Genomic DNA, 24,507 nt, shown 5'->3' on the forward strand with positions numbered 1-24,507 from the left:
TTATGTTTCCTTGTAGGAAAATATGCATTGTCCTGCTGGGACCTCGACCGACAAATGTGGTGCAGCCCTCTGTCTGCAACACTAGTCTACAGTCCGTCACTCGAGGATTTACAATCATCTAGATACAATAGATATATCTATTAGTTAAGAAGACGTTTTGCTTTAAATAGAGTGTTTTTAGAAAATGAGGTGAGTTATTTTTTAATTGGACGTGCTAAAAAGTTATACGTTTTGAAAATAATAATGGTATTGTGCGTACAGACAGTCGAGGCTGAAAATCGCCTTGGCAAGATGGCGACGTGGTTGAATTCAAAGGTGAAAATATTGTAGCCAGCAATCAAGCTTGAGCTAATCGTTTCGCGACATTTTATGCTGCAGAGAAGTAAACATCTTTTGCATATGTGCATGGAAAATTAAATGGGTTCTCTGAAAATGGGATCAAATCCCAGATTAAATCTGGGAAGAAATTACCCTGTGTTTTGTTAGCTAAACTAACGTTAGCTTGCTGCTACACACAGACACTTAGCTACTGCAACAAGCAGGCATGCAAGGTACTGGAAAGGGAAAGTAGCAAGCTATCAACTTCTAAAAAAACACTAACCCACAACCACCAAAGCACCGTTCAGTGTAGTCATATGTCAGTCGTATTGTTAAACGGGTGTTTATTGTGTTGTCGATAATCGCACGACGATTATCTAACTAGCTAGCTATATGCGCTAATAGATACGAGCTAGATCATAATACATTAATAACATCCGGATTTGTCAATGACATTGTTTTTACACCATGCTGTTCATTCGAAAGCAAAGTCGTAACATCTTCTCCTGGTAGCAGCAAGTCTGCGGTTTAGCCAAACTGAAGGATAAAGAATGTCGTATTCTCTGTCTGCCTTTATTATATGTCCCTGTACTTACTGTAAGTCGCTCTGGATAAGAGCGTCTGCTAAATGACTAAATGTAAAATGACTAAATGTCTGCCTTTATTATATTGTACTTCATGGACCAGTACAACTTCCTATTTAACTAGCTTAAACTACACTTCCTTGTAGCCTCATTTAGCCACTGCGCTACTTGCCACGCCGTTAATATGTAAATGACCATTTGAGGACCTGTGCTCAGTTTAATACTTTGCAATGTTTCGATGAATATGCGTCTGTCCCGTTAAGGTTATGTTCATATCAAAGCGAAAGTTTGTGAAGAATCCATGGATACATGAAAGTCTACCTCCCCCTTTAAAGTTTCTCAATTTACAGAACTACTTCCCGCCCCTTGGACCCAAGTACGTTTTTGCTTAGAGTTGCATATTCGTCTATAGGCTTAGACTAAATTGCAAAGGTTATTAACAATAATGCTAAACAACGGATAAGAATACTTTTACATTTAGAAGACGCTTTTATCTCATTTACGTGGCACGGTTAAACCCCGAAGAGAAACTATTCCCGACCTCCACTAAGACATCCTAATCCATTAGTGACCGATTAATTCACGGCCAGAGACAGATCTTGTAATACTGGTATGGGACCGCACAAATCCTCTCATGCCGGCGTGGATGAATGCAACTCAGATGGGTATCATGTCATCGAAGTTACCCACAGTTACATAAACTTCTCTGTCTGTCCCTGCCCAGGTGGTTTAGGTCTCCAGTCTTGCCCCAGCTGAATCCCTGATTTCAGCAGCAGCAGCAGGAGCCACGTCGGCCCAGCCCCAGGCCGCAGCCAGGATGTCCAGTAGCTCGGGCTACCCCCCGAGCCAGGGGAGCTTCAGCAGCGAGCAGAGCCGTTACCCACCGCACTCTGTCCAGTACACCTTCAGCCCCTCACGCCATCAGCAGGTGAGGCTTTCCAGCAGTCAGCCGAAATCTGTATGAGGAGGTCTTTGACAGGGATGGTATTTTACGACCTGCCATTATCGCTGACTGCTTTCAATCTCCTGCCTTTGAACACGGGCCTGAAGTTATACTCATGCATCGGTTGGCTGAATTTGACATGCAGATACAAACGTTATCAGCGTATGCAGGTTTAAGTGCAATTTCTGCCTTGACACAATGATTTGTTTTTGAGAAGGAGCTCTACTGATCGTACACTTGCCATCAGCAGACATGGGGGTACTTTACATGTGGTTCAACGGCAATCCAGTGAAAGACTCTCGCTTATGTGTTGTACCTGCAGGACTGTTGTATTGATACCACATTGCCAGAGCATAGAGATGCTGAGATGTGGGTTTTTCTACCAGACTTGATGGCAGATGGCATCCCAGGCAGAGGAAACTTTGTGTAGAGTCAACTCCAGTCGCATGTTTATGGACATAAACAATCCAGAAAGCAGGGTGTGGGTGTGTGTGTGTGTGTGTGTGGGGGGGGGGGGTTGTAAAAGGCAACAGAGCTAAAAAGGTTACGGAGTGCGTTTGCGTATTCCTGGTTATCTGTCACGTGAAAACATCTCGGGTTCTAATGTGAGTTTCCCCAGACCAGATTAGAAGGGCGTTTGTCTTCATCCCCTTCCTCCACGTCAGATAACAGGATCGTCGGGGCTTCCCTACTGTAAATCAGGGTTGCTCCTGCTGCTGTGCATGCCTCGGAGTCTGGATTCCAGAAGCCAGCCGTTCATTTATTGTATCTTGTTCACTTCGGGTTGAATGTTTCGAGGAAACTTGATGATTGCCTTTGACTGTGATGCGTCGGTGCTCTGCCCGAGGGGGAGATTGGATGGCAGTGTTGGGTATTGGCTTGTCAGCGTCACCCAAATGTAGCTAAAAGCAAATGTTGTTGTTATCACGGTGTAAAAATTAAAAATAGGATGAGAAAATCTCAAATGTATCCTATAACATTTTTCTCTTCAGAGATGCTTTTTCATTGGCGGAAGAAATATTCCACAGCGCACAGTCCAACTCAACTGGCTTGATAGTTGTGTTCCGGTCATGTTTGTCCTCGTTCGATGTGATAACACAATTCTAAGAAGGCTACTTACACAGAAACCAGTCCACAGTACCATTGTGGACAGGATTTGGGAACGTTTCCTCTAACTGTATTGAGTGGCTCAGGTTTGTTTGCAGGTCACAGTGTACTGATAGGATTTCAAGCCCGTTTGCTAAGAGCTCTCATTAGGGATGTTTTTTTTTTATGTGGTCACAATAAGATAGAAGTATTGACCCCCCCCCCCCCCCCTTCCTCCCCCCCACTAAAAGGAGACATCCTGGGTCCTTGTGATAGACTAAAAGCATGACGTGGTTGTTTTTGGACTTGCCATGTGTTTAAAGTGGGTGCCCGTTTCGGTTATACCCTCTCAACCTCTGCTATCGTTTCTGATTGGCTCCGGACACCTAACCTTCTCGTTTGCTTTATGGTCTTGTTTCGTTGGACCCGGCCTTCCTGATGGGTTTTGTGTTCCCTTTAGGAGTTCACCGTCCAAGACTACCGGGCTCACCTCCAGGATACCCAGCAGGGCAGGAGGAGACCCTCCCTGCTCTCTGAGTTCCACCCTGGGACTGAGAGGTAAAGGCGACTCAGCATGCTAACGCTAACCCCTGCTACAAAGCTCTGATGTTGGAAGGCAAAACCGCCTTTTCCCTTCTGGGTTCGGCCCTTGTCCTCGACTGTGGCGTTGTAACCGACCAGCTGGCGGGGTTGTCCTCCCCCCCCCCCCCCCCAGGCCTCCTGAGCGACGTCATGGCTACGAGCAGCAGTTCCAGAGCTCCGCCGGCCAGCCAGAACACGAGGCCATGGAGAACAAACGGCCCCGCATGGAGACGGTCTCCGAGGCCCACTTTGCCCGCGCCACGCAGGGCTCCGGGGGCATCTCCCTTCCACACTCGCACACTCTCCAGGACAGCCTGAGGTCCAACATGGAGGCCAAGAAGGTGGGCACCGGGCACCTCCCTCCGGCAGTGCAGTGTTAGACCAGCAACAAGGTATGCCAAAGTCTTTGGCTGACGGCCTGGTGTATGTGTGTGTGTGTTCCAGGAGAGCCAGTACAGCGTGAAGGCCGACTCTTCCTCCCCCGGAGGGCCACATCACCTGGGGGAGGAGCAGGACGCTTCCCCCTCCAAGCTGTCCAAGGAGGAGCTCATCCAGAGCATGGACCGAGTCGACAGAGAGATCGCCAAAGTGGAGCAGCAGATCTTCAAGCTGAAGAAGAAGCAGGTGTGTGGCCCGGTCCAGAACGCCGAGGCAGTATATTCAACCTACAGGACAGATCTATGTTTGGACTGGACTGTTGTTCCCCCTACTTTTGCATTGTCGACCAATGAAGCTCTGTCCTACATATCCAGTTAACATGGTGGCTCCCAGTTCATCTTATAGCTTTACTTAAAAAAAAAAATGCCAATAGTCTGATTCAGTAGTGTTATATAACCTGCAGGCCAGCTAACGTGTTCACCTGTGTCTTCTCCTTCCGTTTCCCCAGAAGGTGATTACCCTATTCGGCTTATTGTCTATATCAAGCTCTCTTTCTGTTCCTGAGTGGGAAACCGTGACGTACTGTTGTAGCAGGTCTTCTGATTGTGTTCACTCACCATCTTTTAGGAATTGGACTCATTAAGCAGGAATCTAACCGGGGCTTGGCTGGGAGTCTGGGACTGAGTCTTTGTTCGGTGTTGTTTTCCTGGAGCCCCCCCCCCCCCCCCCCCCCACCCCATCCCACAGGAATTGATTATTTGGTTTAATCAAGGTGTCCCAGGAGCTCCTGATTGCGCCCCTGTAACCTGGTGGTTCACGTAACCTTTTTGGGGTGGAACTTGGCAACAGCAGTTCAACGTTTTTTTCTGCAGCATAATCTCAGTGGCAGAAACTAGGATTTTTTTGTTTGTTTTAAAAACAGTTTTTGTATCAGGACATTCTTTGGATCAAAACAAAACAAAAAAAACAAGCCCAAGCAGGCAGAGTACTTTACAATCCCATGCTGGCCCCTCTGGATATCCCAACAGACATCAGATCAACACAGCTGTCTGTAGAAAGAGCCACAGCAGATCGAATCTGTCAAACGTCGCCGAATCCTCAATTCCCCTTTATGGATGTAGTAATGGTTGAAAGGACGTTTCTCACGTCTGTTCCTGTGTGCGTAGCCCGTATCTCGGCGTGTTTGTGTACGCGCGTGCATACACTTTATTGTTGTTTTGGCTTGTCTCTTAGCAACAACTGGAGGAGGAAGCTGCGAAGCCCATGGAGCCAGAGAAGCCGGTGACCCCGCCTCCGGTGGAGCACAAGCACCGCAGCATCGTCCAGATCATCTACGACGAGAATCGGGTCGGTGCTCTGGGAGAACAACCACACCATACCCACACACACACACACACACACACACACACACACACCCCAACACAGTCACAGCTCCTCATCTACAGTGCACGAATGCACGAAAATACCTCGACTAGCTGACACCTTTTTCTCTTTGTGTGTACGACAAGTGACTAGTTCCTTATTTTCAAATGTTTTTTTACTCTTTATTCAATGGCACACTTGAATTTCTAGTGGCTTGTGGAAACCATGCACAGTTACAAGTCCTTTTGAGGTCATACAGTGTAATAAATAGGACCACGTACAGACGTAATCAGTCTCCTATACTGTGTTCAAGTTTGGATTCTCAAATTCCTTTTCGCTATGCCCGATATGTTTTGAATACTGGGGGAAGTGTGTGTGTGTAATGGGTGTTCACTGGTGTGTGTGTAAAGGGTAGAGGGATCAGTATCTGTGCCTCAGCAGAGTGGCTGGAGAAAGGGAGCAGTGTGTGTGTGTGTGTGTGTGTGTGTGTGTGTGTGTAGGTTACCGTAGGTCCCGCTGCTTGGCCTGTGTTTTGGCAGGACAGCACTGGGGCACGGCTTCCTGCCTCGGCAGTCATTAACCCCTCGAGCAGGAAAACCTCCTCAGCCTGTGAGAGCGATGCTGTGCGCCACGTAAAGCGTTTCCCTGGTGGCCACGGTCATATGCCACAGCATACAGCCTTTGTGAAAAGGGAGAGCTTTAAAGGGAACTAACAGTTGTCAGACTGGTGTGATACAGGGGAGGTGATGCAGCCAGTCTGCCGACGGAACGTTCTAGTCTTTTTTTTCTTTTTCCTTTTTATCGCTCTGAATTGTTTATTTCCATCTCAGAAAGCTGCTTGCTGCTCTGCTTTGGGATGTATCACTCGGATGAGATTGCAGACTTATCACGGAAAAAATGAAATGGAAAACATGGCAGGGGAATCTTTAAGCCACGGTTATTATCCGGTGCCCACATCCTCAGTTGTGTGGCATTGGTTTCATTTAGTGGATGGAGGTTCTCCCAGCGATAGTTAAAGGGCTTATGGAAGGAACTCCTCCTTATGAACCCCCCCCCCCCCCCCCCCTCGACTCTAATTCTGTGTCTTTGCCAAGGATCCTCAGTGCTCAGAGCCTGGGAAAGAGAGGCACGGTCCCCACTTTAGACCCAGAGGGAGACAGGGCCCACCATGTTTTCCACAGATCTCCCCCGTGCGATATTACCATGCACAGATTCTGTTTTTGTTGCGTCTGTGTGCATGGTATGGAAAATGTCAAGATGTGTGTGTGTGAATGGGGGGGGGGGTTGAGTTGTGTGTGTGTGTGGGGGGGTCTTGTATCTCTACACATTTTCTCACCATTGTCTGTGTGGGTGAGGGGGGGGGGGCATCTTCAGATGAATGTGTGCACATATTTCCTCCCGCTGAATTGGCAAAGGATCGTACCCCAGGAACGCATGGAACCACAGAACTTTGTTGCGTGGTGAATTACCATAGGGGATCACGTGAGTGGAAGTTCCTTTAGATTTTGATTTTCGAATTGATTGTCTATCTTCTGTTTGCAGAAAAAGGCAGAAGAGGCCCATAAGGTCTTTGAAGGTCTTGGTCCGAAAGTTGAACTGGTAAGTGTTTAGAGTCGTGTAAGTCCTCGTGTGTTTATTTGTGAAAATGCAGCAGTAAGCAAACAGAAATGTTAGTATTGCTCGTACAATAGCTAATGACCACATGACCTGTTCTTCTTTCCCCACCTTTTCGTCTAGCCTCTTTACAACCAGCCGTCCGACACAAAAGTATACCACGACAACATCAAGACGTGAGTAGCCCCGAGTCACCATGTGTTCTGCAACCTTTCGTAATCGCGAGCGTCGGCGTATCGTCAAAGCTCCGAGCAGTAGGGGACGAGGGCAGGGAGATTCCGTGACCTCTGATGCTAGATGGAATCGAGGACTGGGCCAAGAGGCTTCAGTGCTGTCTAATGACTGCTGAGTCACCAGGCCTTTACGTGCATGCTGAGGAAAAACCATATGTCGTCAACATAGCGTGTTTTCGCGAGGAGGCTCGCCCATAGCGATGGGCTCAGCGGGGGTTGAAGGCCGGCTCTTATCGTCTTGGAAACGTGACGGAACGGGTCTGTCTGGCTTCCTTATCAGACGCCAACTGTGAGCGTTCCACCGCTGCACTGTACTTCCTCAGCAACTGGGGAGCCAATGAGAATTGTTCTTCTTCTCTCTGCTTTTTCTATTGGACAGTGAAGTGGGAGAGGTAACTCAGGTGCTTTAGCTTGGCATTGGAATCTGCTGTGAGGCAGGAGGATGCAGTGTGTGGATTATTGCTTTATTGCATAGATGAACTTGGTTGCGATTGTTGACAGGGATCATAAAGTGCTAGCTTTCAATCTCATCCTCCTCAGGCTGTGGAGGTTGTTTCAAACCAGTTGCCCGCAACTGAAAACCCTACATAGCGCCTCTGAATCTTTGGTGAAGTTAGATGTTTGGGTTCCAGTGTAGAAGGTGGATGTCAATCTCCATATGTGACAATGGGTTAGGGTTAGAGTTAGTTAGTTAGTTAGCCACTGGGGGGACAATTTTCACTGAAAAGGTTTTCCAAAGGGAGGGTTTTTCCCCCCAACAGTTTTCTAGTCATGAGTGTTCCCTGCTCGGGGAAGTTCTCAGATATCCACCTGGCGCCCTTGAAATCTGTCTTTGGTCCAGCAGCACATATTTGGTTTTGCATAGGGACTTTTCTGTGCTTCTCTTCCCACATTTGGATCCACAATTCCCCACTGTCCGTTGCCGGGAAGTGTTCAGGGCGCCAGCGTTCAGTTGACGAGCTGACGACGGTGGCGTGTTTACTGGTCGAACAAGGATCTGGATCGAGTCTGTTCCAGTGGCGGACTTCCATCCAAGTCTCTGGCATGTTCTATAACTGGGCCGTTTTTTCTCTTGCAGCAATCAAGTGATGAGGAAGAAGCTCATTCTGTTCTTCAAGAGGAGGAACCACGCTCGTAAACAAAGGGTGAGTGTCCCTGCCGAGGGAGGGATGCAGGGGAAGGAAACTTCCAAGAATCTGGTGGATACTTTGAACATGACACAAAGGCGTGTGCGCGCACACAGACACACAGACACTCACAGACACGCACTCATACTCACACACACACACACACACACACACAAACAGTCTCATGGTCATGAATGCGCACACACACACCCCACACACCCCAAACACAAGCTGTTCCCTCACTCAGAAAGGCCGAACTTACCAGGGGGAAATTTTCCAGTTTATTATAACTGTGAAGCTCAGTCAATAGAGCTGCTTATATCATCAAACATTTGCACATAACCTTTTTTTTATGACATATTTTAATGAGACGATATCTTTTTATGTCTGCTTATTATTCCGCAAAGTCATTCCTGACTTGCTGTTTATTTATGAACGAAAACAACATGCAGCTGGGCACATACATGTGATCATTTGAAATTCCTTTGTCGAACAATGTCAACTTATTCCCAGTGTTAAAAGCAAAAGCCATACTGACATTGTCTGTCGACCAAAAAGAAGGTCTATGTGAGTCAGGTGGCTGAGCGGTTAGGGAATCGGGCTAGTAATCTGTAGGTCGCCAGTTTGATTCCCGGCTGAGCCAAATGACGTTGTGTCCTTGGGCAAGGCACTTCACCCTACTTGCCTCGGGGGAATGTCCCTGTACTTACTGTAAGTCGCTCTGGATAAGACCGCTGCTAAATGACTAAATGTAAATGTGAAAATAATCACACAGCTGGTCATAAATGTATGACTATAAATCATCAGTCATTTCAACAGGGTATGATAATCATTTCCTATTCAACAGCCATAGTCAGGGAAGAGGTGGAGTTCGTCAATTGAGTAGTATATAGCATCACTGTAAATGTTGGCCCGTACTGTAAATGGCCTTTGTACATGGTCAATAATTCGTGTCACGGTCAACAAGTTCCCCAGCCTAGCCCCAGCAGGAACAGTTTCACGTCATGCACTTATTCAGCCTATTAAGTTGGACCAAATTTGCGGAAGAACCCGTTTCACATCAAAGCAGCGGACCTCTGAGACACAGCCGCCAAACGACTCAGTCTCTCTTATCGGCCAGGCTCGCCGTTTAAATATAGTCTAATCAACCCATATGGAAGTGTTTTTCCTCTTTCGCAGCCGAGGCACGGTTCAGCGAGTGCAACCTTTAGCTGGCAGCTCCCAGACAGGGTCAGACGGACCCCTTTTTGGACGCCGAACAATGGCCGAGTGCGCGTGGCCACCTGCCAAGAGGAAGGTGGACTGTTTGGCTCTCCCTGTTGAGAGGGGAAACAAGGCTTTATTGTCCTCCCTCGATGGGACGCTCTCCATCTCCCCACGACTCTCTCGACGTTTAACTGTTTACGCCTCCGCGAGTCGTGCCCGTGTCGTAAAAACGAGCTCAAGTTGTCCTTGCTCAACCCCTCGTCCACCACCAAGTCTTTAAGCCGTCTTTAAGCCCCCATCCCCTCCTCCCTCAGTGTTTTAGACCAGTGGTTCCCAACCCTGGTCCTCAGGTCACCCCTGTCCTGCATGTTTGAGATAATTCCCTGCTCCAACACATCTGATTCAAATGAATGGTCATAAGCAGGTTTCTGCAGAGCTGGATAACGACCCATTCATTTGAATCAGGTGTGTTGGAGCGGGGAAACATCTAAAACATGCAGGACAGGAGGTCCCTGAGGACCAGGGTTGGGAACCCCTGTTTGAGACCATGTCATACGGGGACACTTTGGCCCCGCACCTTGACTAAACCCATTCCGTCGGTGTGTTGGGCGTCCAGGAGCAGAAGATCTGCCAGCGCTACGACCAGCTGATGGAGGCGTGGGAGAAGAAGGTGGAGCGCATGGAGAACAACCCCCGGCGCAAGGCCAAGGAGACGCGCACGCGCGAGTACTACGAGAGGCAGTTCCCTGAGATCCGCAAGCAGCGGGAGCAGCAGGAGCGCTTCCAGAGGTGAGGGGGTGAGGGGTGGGGGAGATGGGAGAGAGAGTGAGAGAGGAGGAGAGAGAGAGAGGCGGAGGAGATAGTGAGAGACGAGAAAGTGAGAGGAGAGAGAAAGAGAGAGAGGGGATGGAGAGAGAGAGAGAGGAGGAGGAGATAGGAGATAGTGAGAGAGAGAGAGAGAGAGAGAGAGAGAGAGAGAGAGAGAGAGAGGGGATGGAGAGAGAGGAGGGAGAGACCTTCTGTGGAGTCAGGGCCGCGATGAACCGCACTGTCAAGGACTTTTCTGGCTCACGTTCCTGTCTGGCTGTGCTGAGCGGCAGGACGTGGTCACTGCCCTGCAGCTGGCTTATCAGCTGGCTGGGTGTCCTCCTGCCCCAGGGCACTGTGGGACACGGGAGTCAGAGTCCAGCCCCTGGCTGTTCCAGGCACCCGAGACTTCACGCTTTCTCTGAAACAGCCGAGCGAGGGTTGCAGGTCAGAGATGTTTGTTCAGACTGTTGCCATACAGTGGGAGCAGGATACCAAGCCAATGATAGGTCTTGTCTGGCACGTTTGTACTTTGGGATCCATTTCCTAGATATACTGCCATTTATAGCCAATAGCAATAGTTATTTTTGGGGGGGGTTGGATATCTTTTTCTGATTTGGAGGGCTTAAAACTGTCATTTCCCATGGGATCGTGTGTGTTTAGAGCTTGACGATTTTTTGGGTTTGCTATTCACACTTGAAGACGACTTGTGTGTGTTGTGTGTTTAAAACGGAACAAAAGTGCCTGTTATTGCTGAGTAGCACTTAAAGAAATTCATTGCTGTCAAGAACGTAGGGAATTAAATGATGCTGCTCTCTGTTTTGTTTCCCTGTGATTCTCACCAGACAGGATTTAGAGATCCTGCCATAGAAAAGCAATTTTAAAACGAACCCTGTTTACCCTCAAATATGATACAACATTTTACCCACTGGACCCCAGCAATTTAAATCTCGAGAATATGATTTTGTTTGTGTCTCAGGTAATTTGTCTTTGTCGACTACTTAAATAGCCTTTTAAATTGAAATTCACCCCCCACCCCTTATACATCCAGAATACCTATTGCACGACTATGGACACATTTCCAAATCACCATAAAATCTTTGTTTTATAATATTTTGAATGATTGATTTTTGTAATTTATAACATTTGGATAGAAAAAACAATTTCTTTGATCAAGGATAGTAACACGAGTTCTGTTCTCATCTGAGCAGGATGCCTCATAATCAGGGTCTTCCTGAATATTATATTATCATCCGTCTCAGACACGAATGAGAATATTCTCCTCTGTCACTTTCACTGTCAAAAAAACGGTGACAAAATCTCTGACTGAAAATCTTTGCTTGAATGCAGTTTCAAATGAGAGAGATGGAGAACATAAAGAGAGAGCACACAGAACGCAAAGAAAATGGTTTAGAAGAGCTTCTGTTCACACCTTTAGAATGTTTGCTCCTCCCTTTGTTTGGTAAACCAATGAGAATGAGGTATTCCCCCACGGCACGGGAAACATCAAAGTTCTCATGAGAATGATGTCCCATGTCATGTGAACTACTAGTGGTTCTCGCTATACTACAGATATGATTATGTTAGGTTAGAGCCTTAAAGCAGAGGGAGGTTTCGGGGAATATGTTATTGAATATGTAAAATGATAATGAACATTATCAAATCCTAACATGTTATAGTGACCCGAATAAAACAACCGAAATAAATGTGTGTTAAAATGTTGATATTTCTTATGTTTTATACAGCTAAAAGAGCCTGGGGTCAATGTGTACAAGACATTAAAAATACAAATAAATGTCAACAAGTCAATTTTATGCTTACATAGTTGTCCCCATTAAATTAGGAAAAGTAATAAAAATCTGAAGCAAAAAAAATAAAACATTCAATCATGTATTTACAGACGTTAAACATTGAATGGGGTCATATTGACCCCTAAGATAATAGGAGGGCTCACTTAAAAAGTGGAGGGAGATGAATCCTCAAATCCGGAATGTGGAATTAACCGAATTTGGCTGACCTCATGGTTCCCCTGCTTGGCGTGCAGATACCTCCGGAAACTGGCTTCCGCCAACGTCTCTGTTTAGCTAGTCTTTTCCCTGCTGTGCAGCTGTAGCACAAGACCCTGAGGGAGGGGAACCACCATGACACGTCACCTATACATCGCTGAGGTGGCGTTGGTCACAGGAATGCTCGGCTAGTAGGACTTATAGTGAAGTTTCTCCTCATTGAGACTTGGAATGTTTACCTAAGTGCTCATCTGTTTGTTCTTTGACAAGCCTACGTGTTCATTTGTTGAGTTTAGTTTGAACCACACACACAAGGTGATGTCAGGGAAGTCCTCCAGGTGCAACACTGATAAAGGTGACTTAGGACATTAGGTTAGCATAGCAGCATCGTAGTCCACATTATAGCGACTGACCAATAGAACCAGGCACAACCTCCACGTGTTGAAGTTCAAATGTAAGAAAGGGAGATGGGGGGGGGGGGCAGGTTTGCTGGCTTGACTGATTCCTTCATGGTTTTCCTCCACCTATAGGGTCGGCCAGAGAGGAACCGGCCTTTCCGCAACCATTGCAAGAAGCGAGCACGAGATTTCGGAAATAATCGACGGCCTTTCCGAACAAGAGGTAGAGTCTTACATTATGAACGTACATCAATTTTTCGACAAGAATTGTCGAATCACCCCCCCCCCCACCCCCCTCCCCGTACCGACTTTAACACGGCGAACACGCACCAGCCTCACTCCTCCCCTCCGCCCTTCCAGAACAACGAGAAGCAGATGAGGCAGCTGTCCGTCATCCCGCCCATGATGTACGACACGGAGCAGCGGCGGGTCAAGTTCATCAACATGAACGGCCTGATGGACGACCCCATGAAGGTGTACAAGGCCCGCCAGTTCATGAACGTCTGGAGCGAGCACGAGAGGGAGATCTTCAAGGAGAAGTGAGCGCACGTTTTTCTCTTTTTTGGGGGGGGGGGACCATTTATTCCGGAGGTTTCCGCGGAGGCCCCGTCGCGTTGTCACGGATGGAATTACCCGTCGACCTTAGCTGTGGATGATGGCGCAGATACACTTGCGGGCCTGTCCTGGGTTTGAGTCGGTGCTGGGCAATCGCTTGAAACGGCTGGTGGCCAGTGAGATTGTAGAACTATCCCTCAGGTCAATGCTGCTCATAGGCCTCATTTGGCTTATGTAATGTGGATAATAGAATGATTCGAAACAAATGAGCCATCTTGATGACTCTGTCATTCCTCTTCCTTGCCACAAAGCAAGTACATTTGGAATGCTGGAATATTTATTTACTAAATGCCTGCACGGAACAGAAAATAGTGAAGTGCTTTTGGCTGCAAGCATTTTTCTATGGAACAAAGTGGCATCTTTTCTAATGACTATAAAAAATACTGAACAACACAAGCACTTTGGCAACTCGGCTCATGGCTGTATTGTATCATGTTTTTCCTCACAGGTTTGTCCAACACCCCAAAAACTTTGGCCTCATCGCTTCCTATCTGGAGAGAAAGGTAAGCCAACGAATCTTCTCGCTTTGCAGTAGCCTCCAATATCCCCCCCCAACCCCTGCATTCTCTGGTCTGTTCTTGATTACGTTTTGTACATTTCTTATGTGCTCATGTCCCTGCGCCGTCTGTGAACGTCAACACCAATAAACGCACGAGAGGGTGTGTTTGTTTACAGGCAAAGGGCTGTTCTGTTTTGACTCTAATGTCCCCCCTCCCCCTGCAACCTTCTCTGTGACAGTGTGTTTCCGACTGCGTCCTGTTCTACTATCTCACCAAGAAGAACCAGAATTACAAGACCCTGGTGAGACGCAACTTTGGGAGACGGAGAGGAAGGAACCAGGTGAGACGGCGCTTTGCAAAATTGCAGTTTCTGGTCAAGTTTGGATTCAGAACATGCAGCTGGATTTCTGCTTTGCTTTTTTATTTTATTTTTTTGGTCATGGTTTTCCGAGGGATAAGCAGACCTCTGTTTTACTCGCCGATACATCACGGAAATGACTTGGTGTTCCATCTGAATTCCTAGTGACGTTTGCAGCAGGAGGCCCTCTGGTGTCCAAGCCTGTTTCTGGCTGGTGCTGTCCTCTTCTTCTTCCTCCTCCTCCTTTTCCTCCTCCTCTTCTATATCCTCCTCTTCCCCCCCTCCGCCTCCTCTCCCCAGGACACAGCAGCTCCTCCCCAGCTTTTTGGGGCGCTGCAGAACCACGGCGGGGGGGGGGGGGGGGCTGTTGTGTGGAGTGTGAGGTTTGGGAGCGGTGCCTCTTGATCCGAGGGCAGCGGGGTCGGCTGATTTATGGGGCGGCCGCTGAGCTGCAGACGCTCAGAGGAATCCGTTTTATCTGTCCGCCATAGTCAGAAGGCTCCGTGCTGCTCTCCAGGGCCTGAGGCGGAGGGAGGGGAAAAACAGAAAATAGTCAGACTCCCCCCCCCCCCCCCCCCCCCCTCTCTTCCTCCGTCTCTTCCTCTCTGTCTCGCTCCCCCCCCCCCTCTCCGTCTCTCTCTCCTCCCTCTTCCTCGCTCCCTCTCCGTCTCTCCGCGCTCTCTCTCTCTCTCTCTCTCCCCCTCCCATTCCCTCTCCCCCTCCCTCCCCCTCTCCCTCTCTTCTCTCTCTCGCTGTGTCAACGTCCAGTCTCCTCCTCCTCCCCTCTGGTGAGATATGTCGATGCGTAGCAGCAGTCTCTCGATCCGTGTTTGTGTTTTGAGAGGCTCGGCTTGACCGAGCCTGTCAACGCGCAGGATTATTAGTCACTCTTCTGCGCAGACCGAGTGACAAAAGTTTCACCTCGTCTCACACTGGGTGAGTTACCTCCACTTTGAAAGCGCCCCCCCCCCCCGCCGATTTAAGACAGAAGCTATTACAAATCTGTTGCCACAGCGCCCTTTGTAGGGAGCGCTGGGAGTGATTATAGCTGCACGGTTGCTTACTGTTAACCCGTAATCACAAGACCCAAAGTTTGAATTCCTGGATAATTCTTTTTGGTGGTATTTTCTGCCCATTTTGGAGTTGTATTGCCCTCCTGGCCTGCGTGTTCGAGCTCAACAAGTGTTAACCCTGTTGCAGATCGCAGGCTGGACTCGAGGGGTTGAGGGTTTTCCATTGGACGTGAGCAGCGTGCTGAATGTGGGTTTGCGTTAAATAAGCGCGGTAGCCCCCAGGGCGGGTGTTGACACAGCATACGCTCACAGCCTTTTCCAGCCACTCACAGAGGTGAGCAGAGGCCAGGGGGGGGGGTGGAGGGTGACAGCCACAGCACGTGGGCTTGTAATGCCTCCACTCCCTTGGTGTGTGTGTGTGTCTGTGGTGGTGTGTGCATTACTGGAGTGCTCCGTATGGTTTCATTTGTGTATTATTATTCATTTTTAGCATGTCATCATTTGACCGGTAGTATGACCAAATCCTGGTTGGGTGGGTGGGGTTTATAGTTCAAACTTACTGAGCAGCTGTTGATAGAATAGTGTCCTACCATCAGCATGTGGCTTGTCATTGTATGATGACTAGTCCCACAATGTGTACACAGGCTTAGATGACTGCTGACATCTGGGGATGACATGATGACACACCAAACACATGGCTTCATTTCGGAACCACCCAGATTGGATTTCCCTTTGCTTTTCATCTGACATCCTGGAGGTGGTGGAGGAGAGGGGGGCTGTTCCTCTGGCAGTGCCCCAGGAGGATGCCCCCCTCCCCAGGCTTCCTCCTGTCTGGATGCTGCCCCTGGCTAGCTGCTGGGCCGGAACATTCTGTGGGTGTGCCTATGGGAGACTCGCTGGCCCAGCCAGACACACAGGTCAGATCACAAGAGTGGAGGATTAAGCTCCCTGGCATGGGAAATGAGCCCATGTGAGATACCAGACTTGTTATTATTACTACTAGGCCTAGTGTGTGTGTGTGTGTGTGTGTGTGGTGTGCGCGCGTGGGTGTGTGCGTCACTCTTTCACTAATTCACTTTTTTCGAGCTTATCTTTGCTGGCATGCAAGACTTACTGCTGTAGGGTGGAGTGGACTTCCCTTCTCCTGAACTACCACAGATTGTACGCTTGTGTGTGTGTCTTTGTGTGTGTCTCTGTGTGTGTGTCTGTGTGTGTGTGTGTGTCCAAACACAAGAATATGTTTGCTCTCGTATTCGTCTCTCCCCCTTCGATTAGTGAAGTCGACTTGGATGATTTGTCTTTCACACTGGCCACACTGGTGTGGAGGACCAGGGAGCATGACTGGCCTGTATTCCAGTCTCCACAGACAGGATGACCCACTCCCCCCCCCCCCTGCCCACCAGGACCCTCTCCGCTGTGTTCCTGTTACAGAGGGGCCTCTGTCTGAGCTGGGAAGCCCAGATCACAAGCCCCGGCTGTGGGGGTTACTGGATGGATGCGCTGGTCCATTCGCCAGCAGTCTGGTCCCTGTAATGATGCCGTATGCTGTCAGAGCATTGGCAACCCTGACCGTCGAACACCCCCTGCCCCCAGCCCGCTTGGTCCGTTGGTGTTTCTCCAACGCGATGGCTTTTGTCTGTTGTCATTTTGATGGTCGGAACGTGCTCTCGAGGCCCCAACTAGTTAACTGAATGTGGCGTTGTCGTGGAGTTATTGGAATGCAGAGGTTTGAATCACTGGACTCTGAGTGGGCATAGTGCTGTCTGTACCCCAGGCAGAATATGCAGTACGAGACACACAAAAAGCAAAATAACAAAAACAAACTTTTACTACGTTAAGTAGCTGAAATGAGTGAGAAACAGGGAGGGGGGGGAGAGAGAGAGAAAGAGAGAGAGAGACAAATGATATCCAGCCCTGGCAGCTTGTATAAGCTGGCCACAGCGAGGTTTTTTTTCCTCTCCTCTTGCATTTCCTTTTGACTCTCTCCCCATGAATCTCCCCTCTCGGTCAGAGCGAAGTGGTACGTCCCAGCGCTCTAACAGGCCCAAATAACTGGCTGTACTGCTGCGAGTGCCAATCAAAGAGGAGCACTCGACGGGGATTACCTCGAGTGACCCCGCATAGATTAGAGCGGCGCATGTGAGATGGGCGATTCCTCCGGCGGCTTAAGTGACCCGATGACACGCTTTCCTGGAATATGTGCGCCCGTGCCTCAGCCAGGGCCCCCCTTCTGAGGCGCCGTGCTATGGTGCTCTCCTGCTGCGCTAGCACGAGCGCTAGCCCCGCCGCTCCCCAGTACTGCTGGCGCCGCCATGGAGGCACGGTGGGACCACACTCGCGCAGGTTAACCCCCGAGCAGGGGCTACTCCCGGGGAGCGAGGCTGTCGCGAGCGACAAATGAGCCGGCAGGTACGTCCGCGGGGGGGCTTTGGGGGAAACGCGCGCACTTCTTGCTGCATTTCTTCCCCCTCTATTCTCTCTCTCTCTCTCTCTCTCTCTCTCTCTCTCTCTCTCTCTCTCTCTCTCTCTCTCTCTCTCTCTCTCTCTCTCTCTCTCTCTCTGTGTCTGTCTTAATTTTTTTGTATTTTTTTGTAATGGCTTGCTGTCCCTCTGTGTGTGTGTGTGTCTCTCTCTCTCGCGCTCGCCGAACCCCTCCCCTCTTTCCTTTTCACACTCTTGTTTATCCTTTTGTGCGCTCTCTCCCTTCGGGCTTCCCCCCCCCCCCCCCCTCGCCTCCGTTCTCCAGCTCCTCGTCCAGTCGCTGCCTGTTTCCCAGTAACTTCCTCCGCGCGTTGCTGGCTTTTTTTTCTCCTTTCCCCCCCCCCACCCCGTGCCGTTGCACAATCACATATTTGACACGGCCGCAGCCTTCGTTTTTTCGTCGACGGGGGGGGAACGCAGGCTGCAGATGTGTCCATCTGCAGACAATTATGGCCTTTCTTTAGACAGTTTAGACGTGATGCGTGTATCCTCACGATCGTGGACGTTTCCGGGGGGTCGGGCCAAGGCTGCACTGGATGCAGTATTTGGGGTCTTGAAATCTCGTTTCGATGTGCAGATGTTGCCGTGGACGAACGCGAACCCCACTTTTTTTCGTGCCCCCCCCCCCCCGTTGGGACGCCGCACAGGGAAAACCGAGTGTGTGTGTTTTGGCGTGAGGTGAGCGAGGCCGCAAAGTGGCTCCACGTCTCCCCGGAGTCAAACTAGAAGTGTGACGTTGTGGACAACACTTTTTTCTTTGGTGTCTCGCAGAGTGTTTTGGGCAGAAAAGGTGTTTTTTATCGCACTGCTTTTCGATACTGTGTTTGATAGCCCCCCCCTAATTTTAACCCTCACTGTCGCCCTGTAGTTTAAAAGCAACTTTCTCACCCACATCTTTGCGTCTGTTGATTTATGTCGTGTGAACAGAGAAGTGCACGTGTATCAATAGCATGCGTCACACAGCGCAACATCCAGGCTCCTGTTATTTGTTCTAGGTGGGACCATAAATTGAGCGTACATAAAATGTGTATTCCAGCAACTTAGTTGAACCGTTGGCTGCAGTGTGTGTGTGTGTGTGTGTGTCCAGCTGTCTTAAAAAGGTCACCTCCCAGTAGAGCAGAGTTCATTATGGAGGACATGGAGGTCTACCTGGTAATACTTTCTGTTTGTTTTGGACTTTTCCCCAAATCAGACTCGGGAGAACTTGATTGTTGTCCAATGGCAGGCCTCGTCTGAAGGAATGCTCCACACAGTTTTTATTTTTTAATTATTTTATTTATTCTTTTTGCAACATGTAAAAGGAACTGGTTTCCCCGGTGCATTTTTCCCCCCCGCCCCACCCCTTTAATCGCTAGGCAGTTAAAGTCATCAAGCCGATCCCATTATCCTTGGAAAACCGGGCCAAGAAAGTTGTGTCCTCAAAGCCTCCGTGACCAGGTGCCTAGCTGCCACTGGCACAGTTAACTGGATAATGACAGTGAGAGAGTGGCGGAGCCGCCGTTAATGACTCCTGACCGGACTGCCTCTCGACGTGGCTTAAAGGGGGGGAGGAACCTGGTGCTGAGGCATTTTAACAAGGTTTGTTCTTTCCGAATGCCAGTTCCAATGAACTAACTTGAACTTTTGAATCGTCTTGTTATTTGGTAATTGGATCATAGGATCATGAAAAGGTCAGGACACACCGAAATGGGGCGTCGGTAAATAACTGGCGCACAAACAACAGCCAGTGGGTCTGTTTTTTCGTTATCCCTGGCTTTATTTTTCGCTCTTCTCTTCCCCGTGGAGTTGCCAAGGGGCCGGAGAGATTCCTGCTCTGGCGCCCCGCCTGTGGTCGGAAAGGGGAACATTGGCCCATGGCTCGGTCATTTCCGAACCCAAACAGGTCCGGTGAATCAGCGAAAGAGTGGGGTGGAGAAGGGGGGGTTTGGTTAAGAATGAACACTCGGAATATTCAGAGCCGGTCAGGAAAAGAAGAAATCCGTCCAAAAACATGGCCGGACCGCAGAACCACAGTGTCCCGTTGACTGTTGGCAGAACAGCTGCGTGCGGGCTGTGGTCTTAAGGGGCACGCGCTGGCAGGAAGACCCCCTTCTCTGCGCCCGGTATCTCCTGAAGCAGACTGGCAGACACACCCTAGCCCCGATGTGAGGGGGCGGGCTCTGGGTCAGGCCGAGGCGAGCTGATTGGTCGACGGCTGTCCTCTCTTATTTGTGCACAGTCACCGTGCTGTATGTAGCCTTTTCCCCCTGTCAAGACAGCCCACCCTTGACCCCCCCCCCCCCCCCGCTCCTATTTTGTTTGGTTATCGCACTCTGCCGCCCACCCCACCCCCTCCCCTCTTTGCTCTGTTCCTTTTCCTGCCTCACCATTGAGTTTAGTACATTCCTTGGCCCCATCTGCTACCAGCATGGGCTGTTTGGCTTGGCATAGCCAGACATGTTCCAGCGCAGCACTTTCGTGGAACAGGCGAGGAGGAGGGGATTCTGTGGTGGCGCGCGCCAGCAGCCGTGATGATAAAAGAATGTTGCTCTGTCCTCAGTCGCTGGGCCGGACTCGTGTTCCGTCCTTCACCAGGGTTACGTCGTTTTCACGGCTATCTGTTACTGCCGCGTCATTCGTCCCTCTTGTGTGTGAACACCGTGTGTGTGTTACCAGCTGCAAGTAGGCTGTATGGATACATCTGTCAAGTCCCCATGGTTTTTCCCTTTTGAAGGCCTCCAAAGTCACAGAACGGACGGGCTCTAAAAGCGCGCAGCCACGGGGCTAGATGATGAGCCTTCATATTGCTGAAGTAACAGCATCCCAATGTAATGTTCTTTAGCTCCGAGGCCTCTCTTACAGACGTGATTGTACTCTACTGTGCCTGTGCGTGGTTTGCCAGCTGCACAGTGCAGGACAAGTAAGCTCTCCAGAAGATCATCGGCCACCCTCTCCAGGGTTTCCCGCAGCGCTTTTCAGTTAAGCCTTAGCAACACACGCCTGCCGCCTTAACTACGTTGTCAAAAAAAAAATATATAGCGATATCCGCCATGTTACTCTGTCCTGTTTTTTCCCTTCCATTCCAAACCGTGACCAACGCCAGTCTCCCTTCTCTGCAGAACGCATTAGTCTATCGCACAAACTAGCCCCGTGGTTGTACAGTGTACAATGACAATAAAGATATTCCATTCTATTGGGGTGAACGCAGTTCAAGAGCCAGACGCTAGCGGCTAGCCCATAAAGGCACTTACCCTTCACTTCCCTTTCGTTTGCTCATCGACCGGAATATGGGGGGGGGTCATCTACGCTGTTTCATGTCATAGAGCAGTGTTGTTGTACTCGGGTGTGTGTGTGTGTGTGTCTCTCACTGTGTCATGAACCCGTAGACATCTATTGCATCCATGCGAAAGACGGTCCAAAGACGGCACAGTCCTAATCTAATGTAGGCAGGCTGGACGGCCGGGCCTGTTAAACCTTTCCACTCGGATCTGGTTATCTGGGAGGAAATTGAGCTGCATCATAGAAGGGGTGACCCGAGGGCAACTCATCAACAGAATATTACATTCTCTCCTTTCGCCTGTTGTGGAACAGCCCGCTGTCGTTTCCAGACGCAATAATTAACCGTGCCCCCCCCTCACTCGCGTCCACCCCCCCCCCCCCCCCCCCTTGCCCAGAGTGCTTCCAGCTCATTCCGAGGTCAGTGGGGAATCAGCCGGGGCGTTTTCCGCGTCATCCAAGATGGCTGCTTGATTTGCGAGCTGGAGGAGGAAGTCCAGCTGTGGGCCTGGACGTGATGAGATCCCAGGGCGGGTCATTGACGGAGGGTGGAGATGCGTAGATGTATGGTCTGATAAGCGGGCCTGGGGGTATTCATCCAGTAGGTTTCATCCAGGTCCTCTTTGGGAGGGTTGTTTCCATAGTTCCACTGTAGCCTTAAAAGGGAAGTAGGTCACATAGAACTGATTTAGATTTGGGCTTCACCGAAGAGGAGTCAAAAGATACGTGCTCACTTTGAAACGAAACAGTCCCGAGTTTAGCTGTTATTCGTTTGGCCTGAGGTTTAACAGACCCAATTCTCGCAGAGGGTTTTGGACTTTTTGACAGGAGAGGTGTGAATACCCACCTCCCAGGGCATTTGAAAATGTGACCAGACCAATCCTCTTCTTGTTTTTCCTGCCGATGCTTGAAGACGCCGCTCTTGTGTTTCCCAGCAGATCACACGTCCCTCGCAAGAAGACAAGGCCGACGACAAGACGGAGGAGGACAAGTTGGAGAAGTCCGAGAAGAAGGAGGACGAGGAGAAGAAGGACGAGGAGGAGAAAGATGAAAAGGAGGAGTCCAGGTGAGCATGGGCGCCAGGAGATGCCAGGCTGCTCTTTCACACAGGGAGCTCTACTGTAGCCTGGTTAGAGTCAGGTAGCTCTGCTGTAGCCTGGTTAGAGTCAGGTAGCTCTGCTGTAGCCCGGTTAGAGTCAGGCAGTTCTGCTGTAGCCTGGTTAGAGTCAGGTAGCTCTGCTGTAGCCTGGTTAGAGTCAGGCAGCTCTGCTGTAGCCTGGTTGGAGTCAGGTAGCTCTGCTGGAGCCTGGTTAGAGTCAGGCAGCTCTGCTGTAGCCTGGTTAGAGTCAGGCAGCTCTGCGGTAGCCTGGTTAGAGTCAGGTAGCTCTAGTGTAGCCTGGTTAGAGTCAGGTTGCTCTAGTGTAGCCTGGTTAGAGTCAGGTAGCTCTGCTGTAGCCTGTTTAGAGTCAGGCAGCTCTCCTGTAGCCTGGTTAGAGTCAGGCAGCTCTACTGTAGCCTGTTTAGAGTCAGGCAGCTCTACTGTAGCCTGTTTAGAGTCAGGCAGCTCTACTGTAGCCTGGTTAGTCAGGTAGCTGTGTAGCTCCAACCTGTGTAGCTAGAGGTAGCCCCTAGACTGACCCTGTTCTGACCGTTTTATGGAGAATCCTGTTCCTGGTACATTTAAGCCTGCAGTTAAGGAATAGGAGTTAACAGGAATTTTGGAAACGTATCGCTGGGATCAACGTCCCCCTAAATATGTAGTAGATCATTCCAGAAGGAGGACCCCTACTCACCTCTGTGACTGGCAGCTACACTGGCTCCCAGGCTGCTCTCAGTGTTCTTCACCACATGTGTTCTGTGCCACACGCGTGTGCTCGCACACGCACACACAGAGGACCTGGCCTGAGGAATTCTGCACTTAGCCATGGGGATCAGCATCCCTCTTAAGTGCATAGTTCATCATGCCATAGGGAGAGGAGCCCGACTCACTGATCTGTACAACATACTGTGTTCCTGACAGTATGTTGTGTTAGCGGCTCAACAAGTACGCACGCACACACACACAGGCAAGCTGCTTAAAATGTTCCCGTTGCCTTGCGTTCACAACTCGCAGTCAAACACAGACACACACACACACACACACTTGTTGTTTTGCCTCAGGGCACCCAGCCATTAGGCAAATGACTGGCAGTCTGTTTGTCCATGTCGCTCAGGTACATTAGACGTGACTCTTGTCGAACCACAGATGATAAATGCAAGTGCCGATAAAACAAACCTACTGATGAGAATGGACCCCGGGCGCTGAAGGAGAATGCATCTATTCAGTTGTGCACCAAACACGAAAAAAGTGGTTTTCGACGCGAGCATCATTCTCCCTAATTCGATTTGTGTAAAAAGACGGCCGCCTCCCTCTGTCGCCACGCTGACGGGTGTTCCCGTGGCGGCCCCCCCCCCCCCCCCCCCCCCCCCCCCCCCCCCCGACAGGGACAGAGAAAGAGACAAAGACAAGTGCGACGGCGCGGAGGACGACGACGGCAAGGAGCAGAGCACGCCGCGCGGCAGGAAGACGGCCAACAGCCAGGGCCGACGCAAGGGCCGCATCACCACGCGCTCCATGGCCAACGAGGCGGCGTCCGTGGCCGCCGAGGAGACGCCCTCCTCAGCCTCGGAGCCGGCCCTGCCCGAGCCCCCCAAACAGGAGGCCAGCCAAAAGGCCCTGAGGGAGCCCGCCAAGCAGGCCCCCATGAGCCTGGAGGCTAACAGAGGTAGGAGAGCCGTGCTGGCCTGGGTTACCGGCCAACCCGGTCGTGCCGGGGGAGGGGGGGGGGAGGGGAGTGTCTCTGGTGGGCTGCTTGTCAAACTGACACTTTCTGTCACCTTTCCTCTTCTGTGTGGCCAAACGCTCATGTCTCTGAGAGGGTTTGTTTTCATGGGGGGAGGGGGGGGAGTGTTCATGCTGAGAATCCCGGTTTTGTACCCGTGCAAACACTTTGACCAGCGACGCAAAGGCGCGTCCACCATGCAGCTCTGTCACGTCTAGTATTTAAGAATAAAAACAAACATTTGAATCCATACGTCCGTCGTCGTGACGAAACACGGCATTGTGCGCCGAGCTTCCCGCCTGTTCTCTCCTCCTTCCGCCCCTCCTTCTGTGTTCTCTGTGACACACCACTCCATCTGCGGTCCACCCCGTGCCATCTAGCCAGCCCGGGACCACGGCGATGACGCCACCTGTAGGGAATTAGCAATCGTTTGCTCTAGATTCCTAACTTTTTTTGGGACTTGAGTGCCACATGGCTGTGGCGTTAATCTGCCCGGCTAATTCAGCACGGAAGGTAATGAGATGTAGTTCTCAGTTATGTGCTCTGTCAGCAACCCCCCCTCCCCCCTCTCCCCCCACCACCACCACCCGAACCGTCTGCGGTGTTATGTAAGTCCTGACCCTATAATGAGATTTGAACCTTGAAAGCACCCCCCAGCCCTCTCCTCCAACCCCCTGACCTCTCTGGCTGCGAGACCAGGCTAGGTGTGTGAGGGATTTATGGAGGTTAGCGTCAGCCTCAATCACTTTCAAGTGCTTGCGTGCCTGTTTACGTCTGTGTGTGTGCCTGTGTACGCCTCCGTGCCTGTACATGTCCACA

At 50.2% G+C, this 24,507-nt stretch overlaps 1 protein-coding gene across 2 annotated transcripts; it reads left to right on the forward strand.

Annotated features, from left to right (window-relative positions):
* Positions 1 to 31: 31 nt before the first annotated feature.
* LOC124467658 (nuclear receptor corepressor 1-like) lies at positions 32 to 24,501 on the forward strand. Of its 2 annotated transcripts, none has more exons than XM_047019989.1 (16): positions 32 to 189; positions 1,627 to 1,830; positions 3,392 to 3,489; positions 3,647 to 3,854; positions 3,958 to 4,137; positions 5,125 to 5,238; positions 6,796 to 6,852; positions 6,991 to 7,043; positions 8,179 to 8,245; positions 10,050 to 10,222; positions 12,777 to 12,867; positions 13,005 to 13,183; positions 13,708 to 13,762; positions 13,998 to 14,099; positions 21,802 to 21,932; positions 23,351 to 24,501. In XM_047019989.1, exons 2-16 carry the CDS (start codon positions 1,720 to 1,722, stop codon positions 23,904 to 23,906), a joined length of 2,175 nt encoding a protein of 724 aa, XP_046875945.1. In that variant the 5' UTR covers positions 32 to 189; positions 1,627 to 1,719; the 3' UTR covers positions 23,907 to 24,501. The 2 variants fall into 2 exon arrangements, with proteins under 2 accessions (XP_046875945.1, XP_046875946.1); XM_047019990.1 differs by having other exon boundaries at positions 21,805 to 21,932.
* Positions 24,502 to 24,507: the final 6 nt, after the last annotated feature.

Source organism: Hypomesus transpacificus, chromosome 5, assembly GCF_021917145.1.
Source record: "Hypomesus transpacificus isolate Combined female chromosome 5, fHypTra1, whole genome shotgun sequence".
Classification (NCBI taxonomy): Eukaryota; Metazoa; Chordata; class Actinopteri; order Osmeriformes; family Osmeridae; genus Hypomesus; species Hypomesus transpacificus.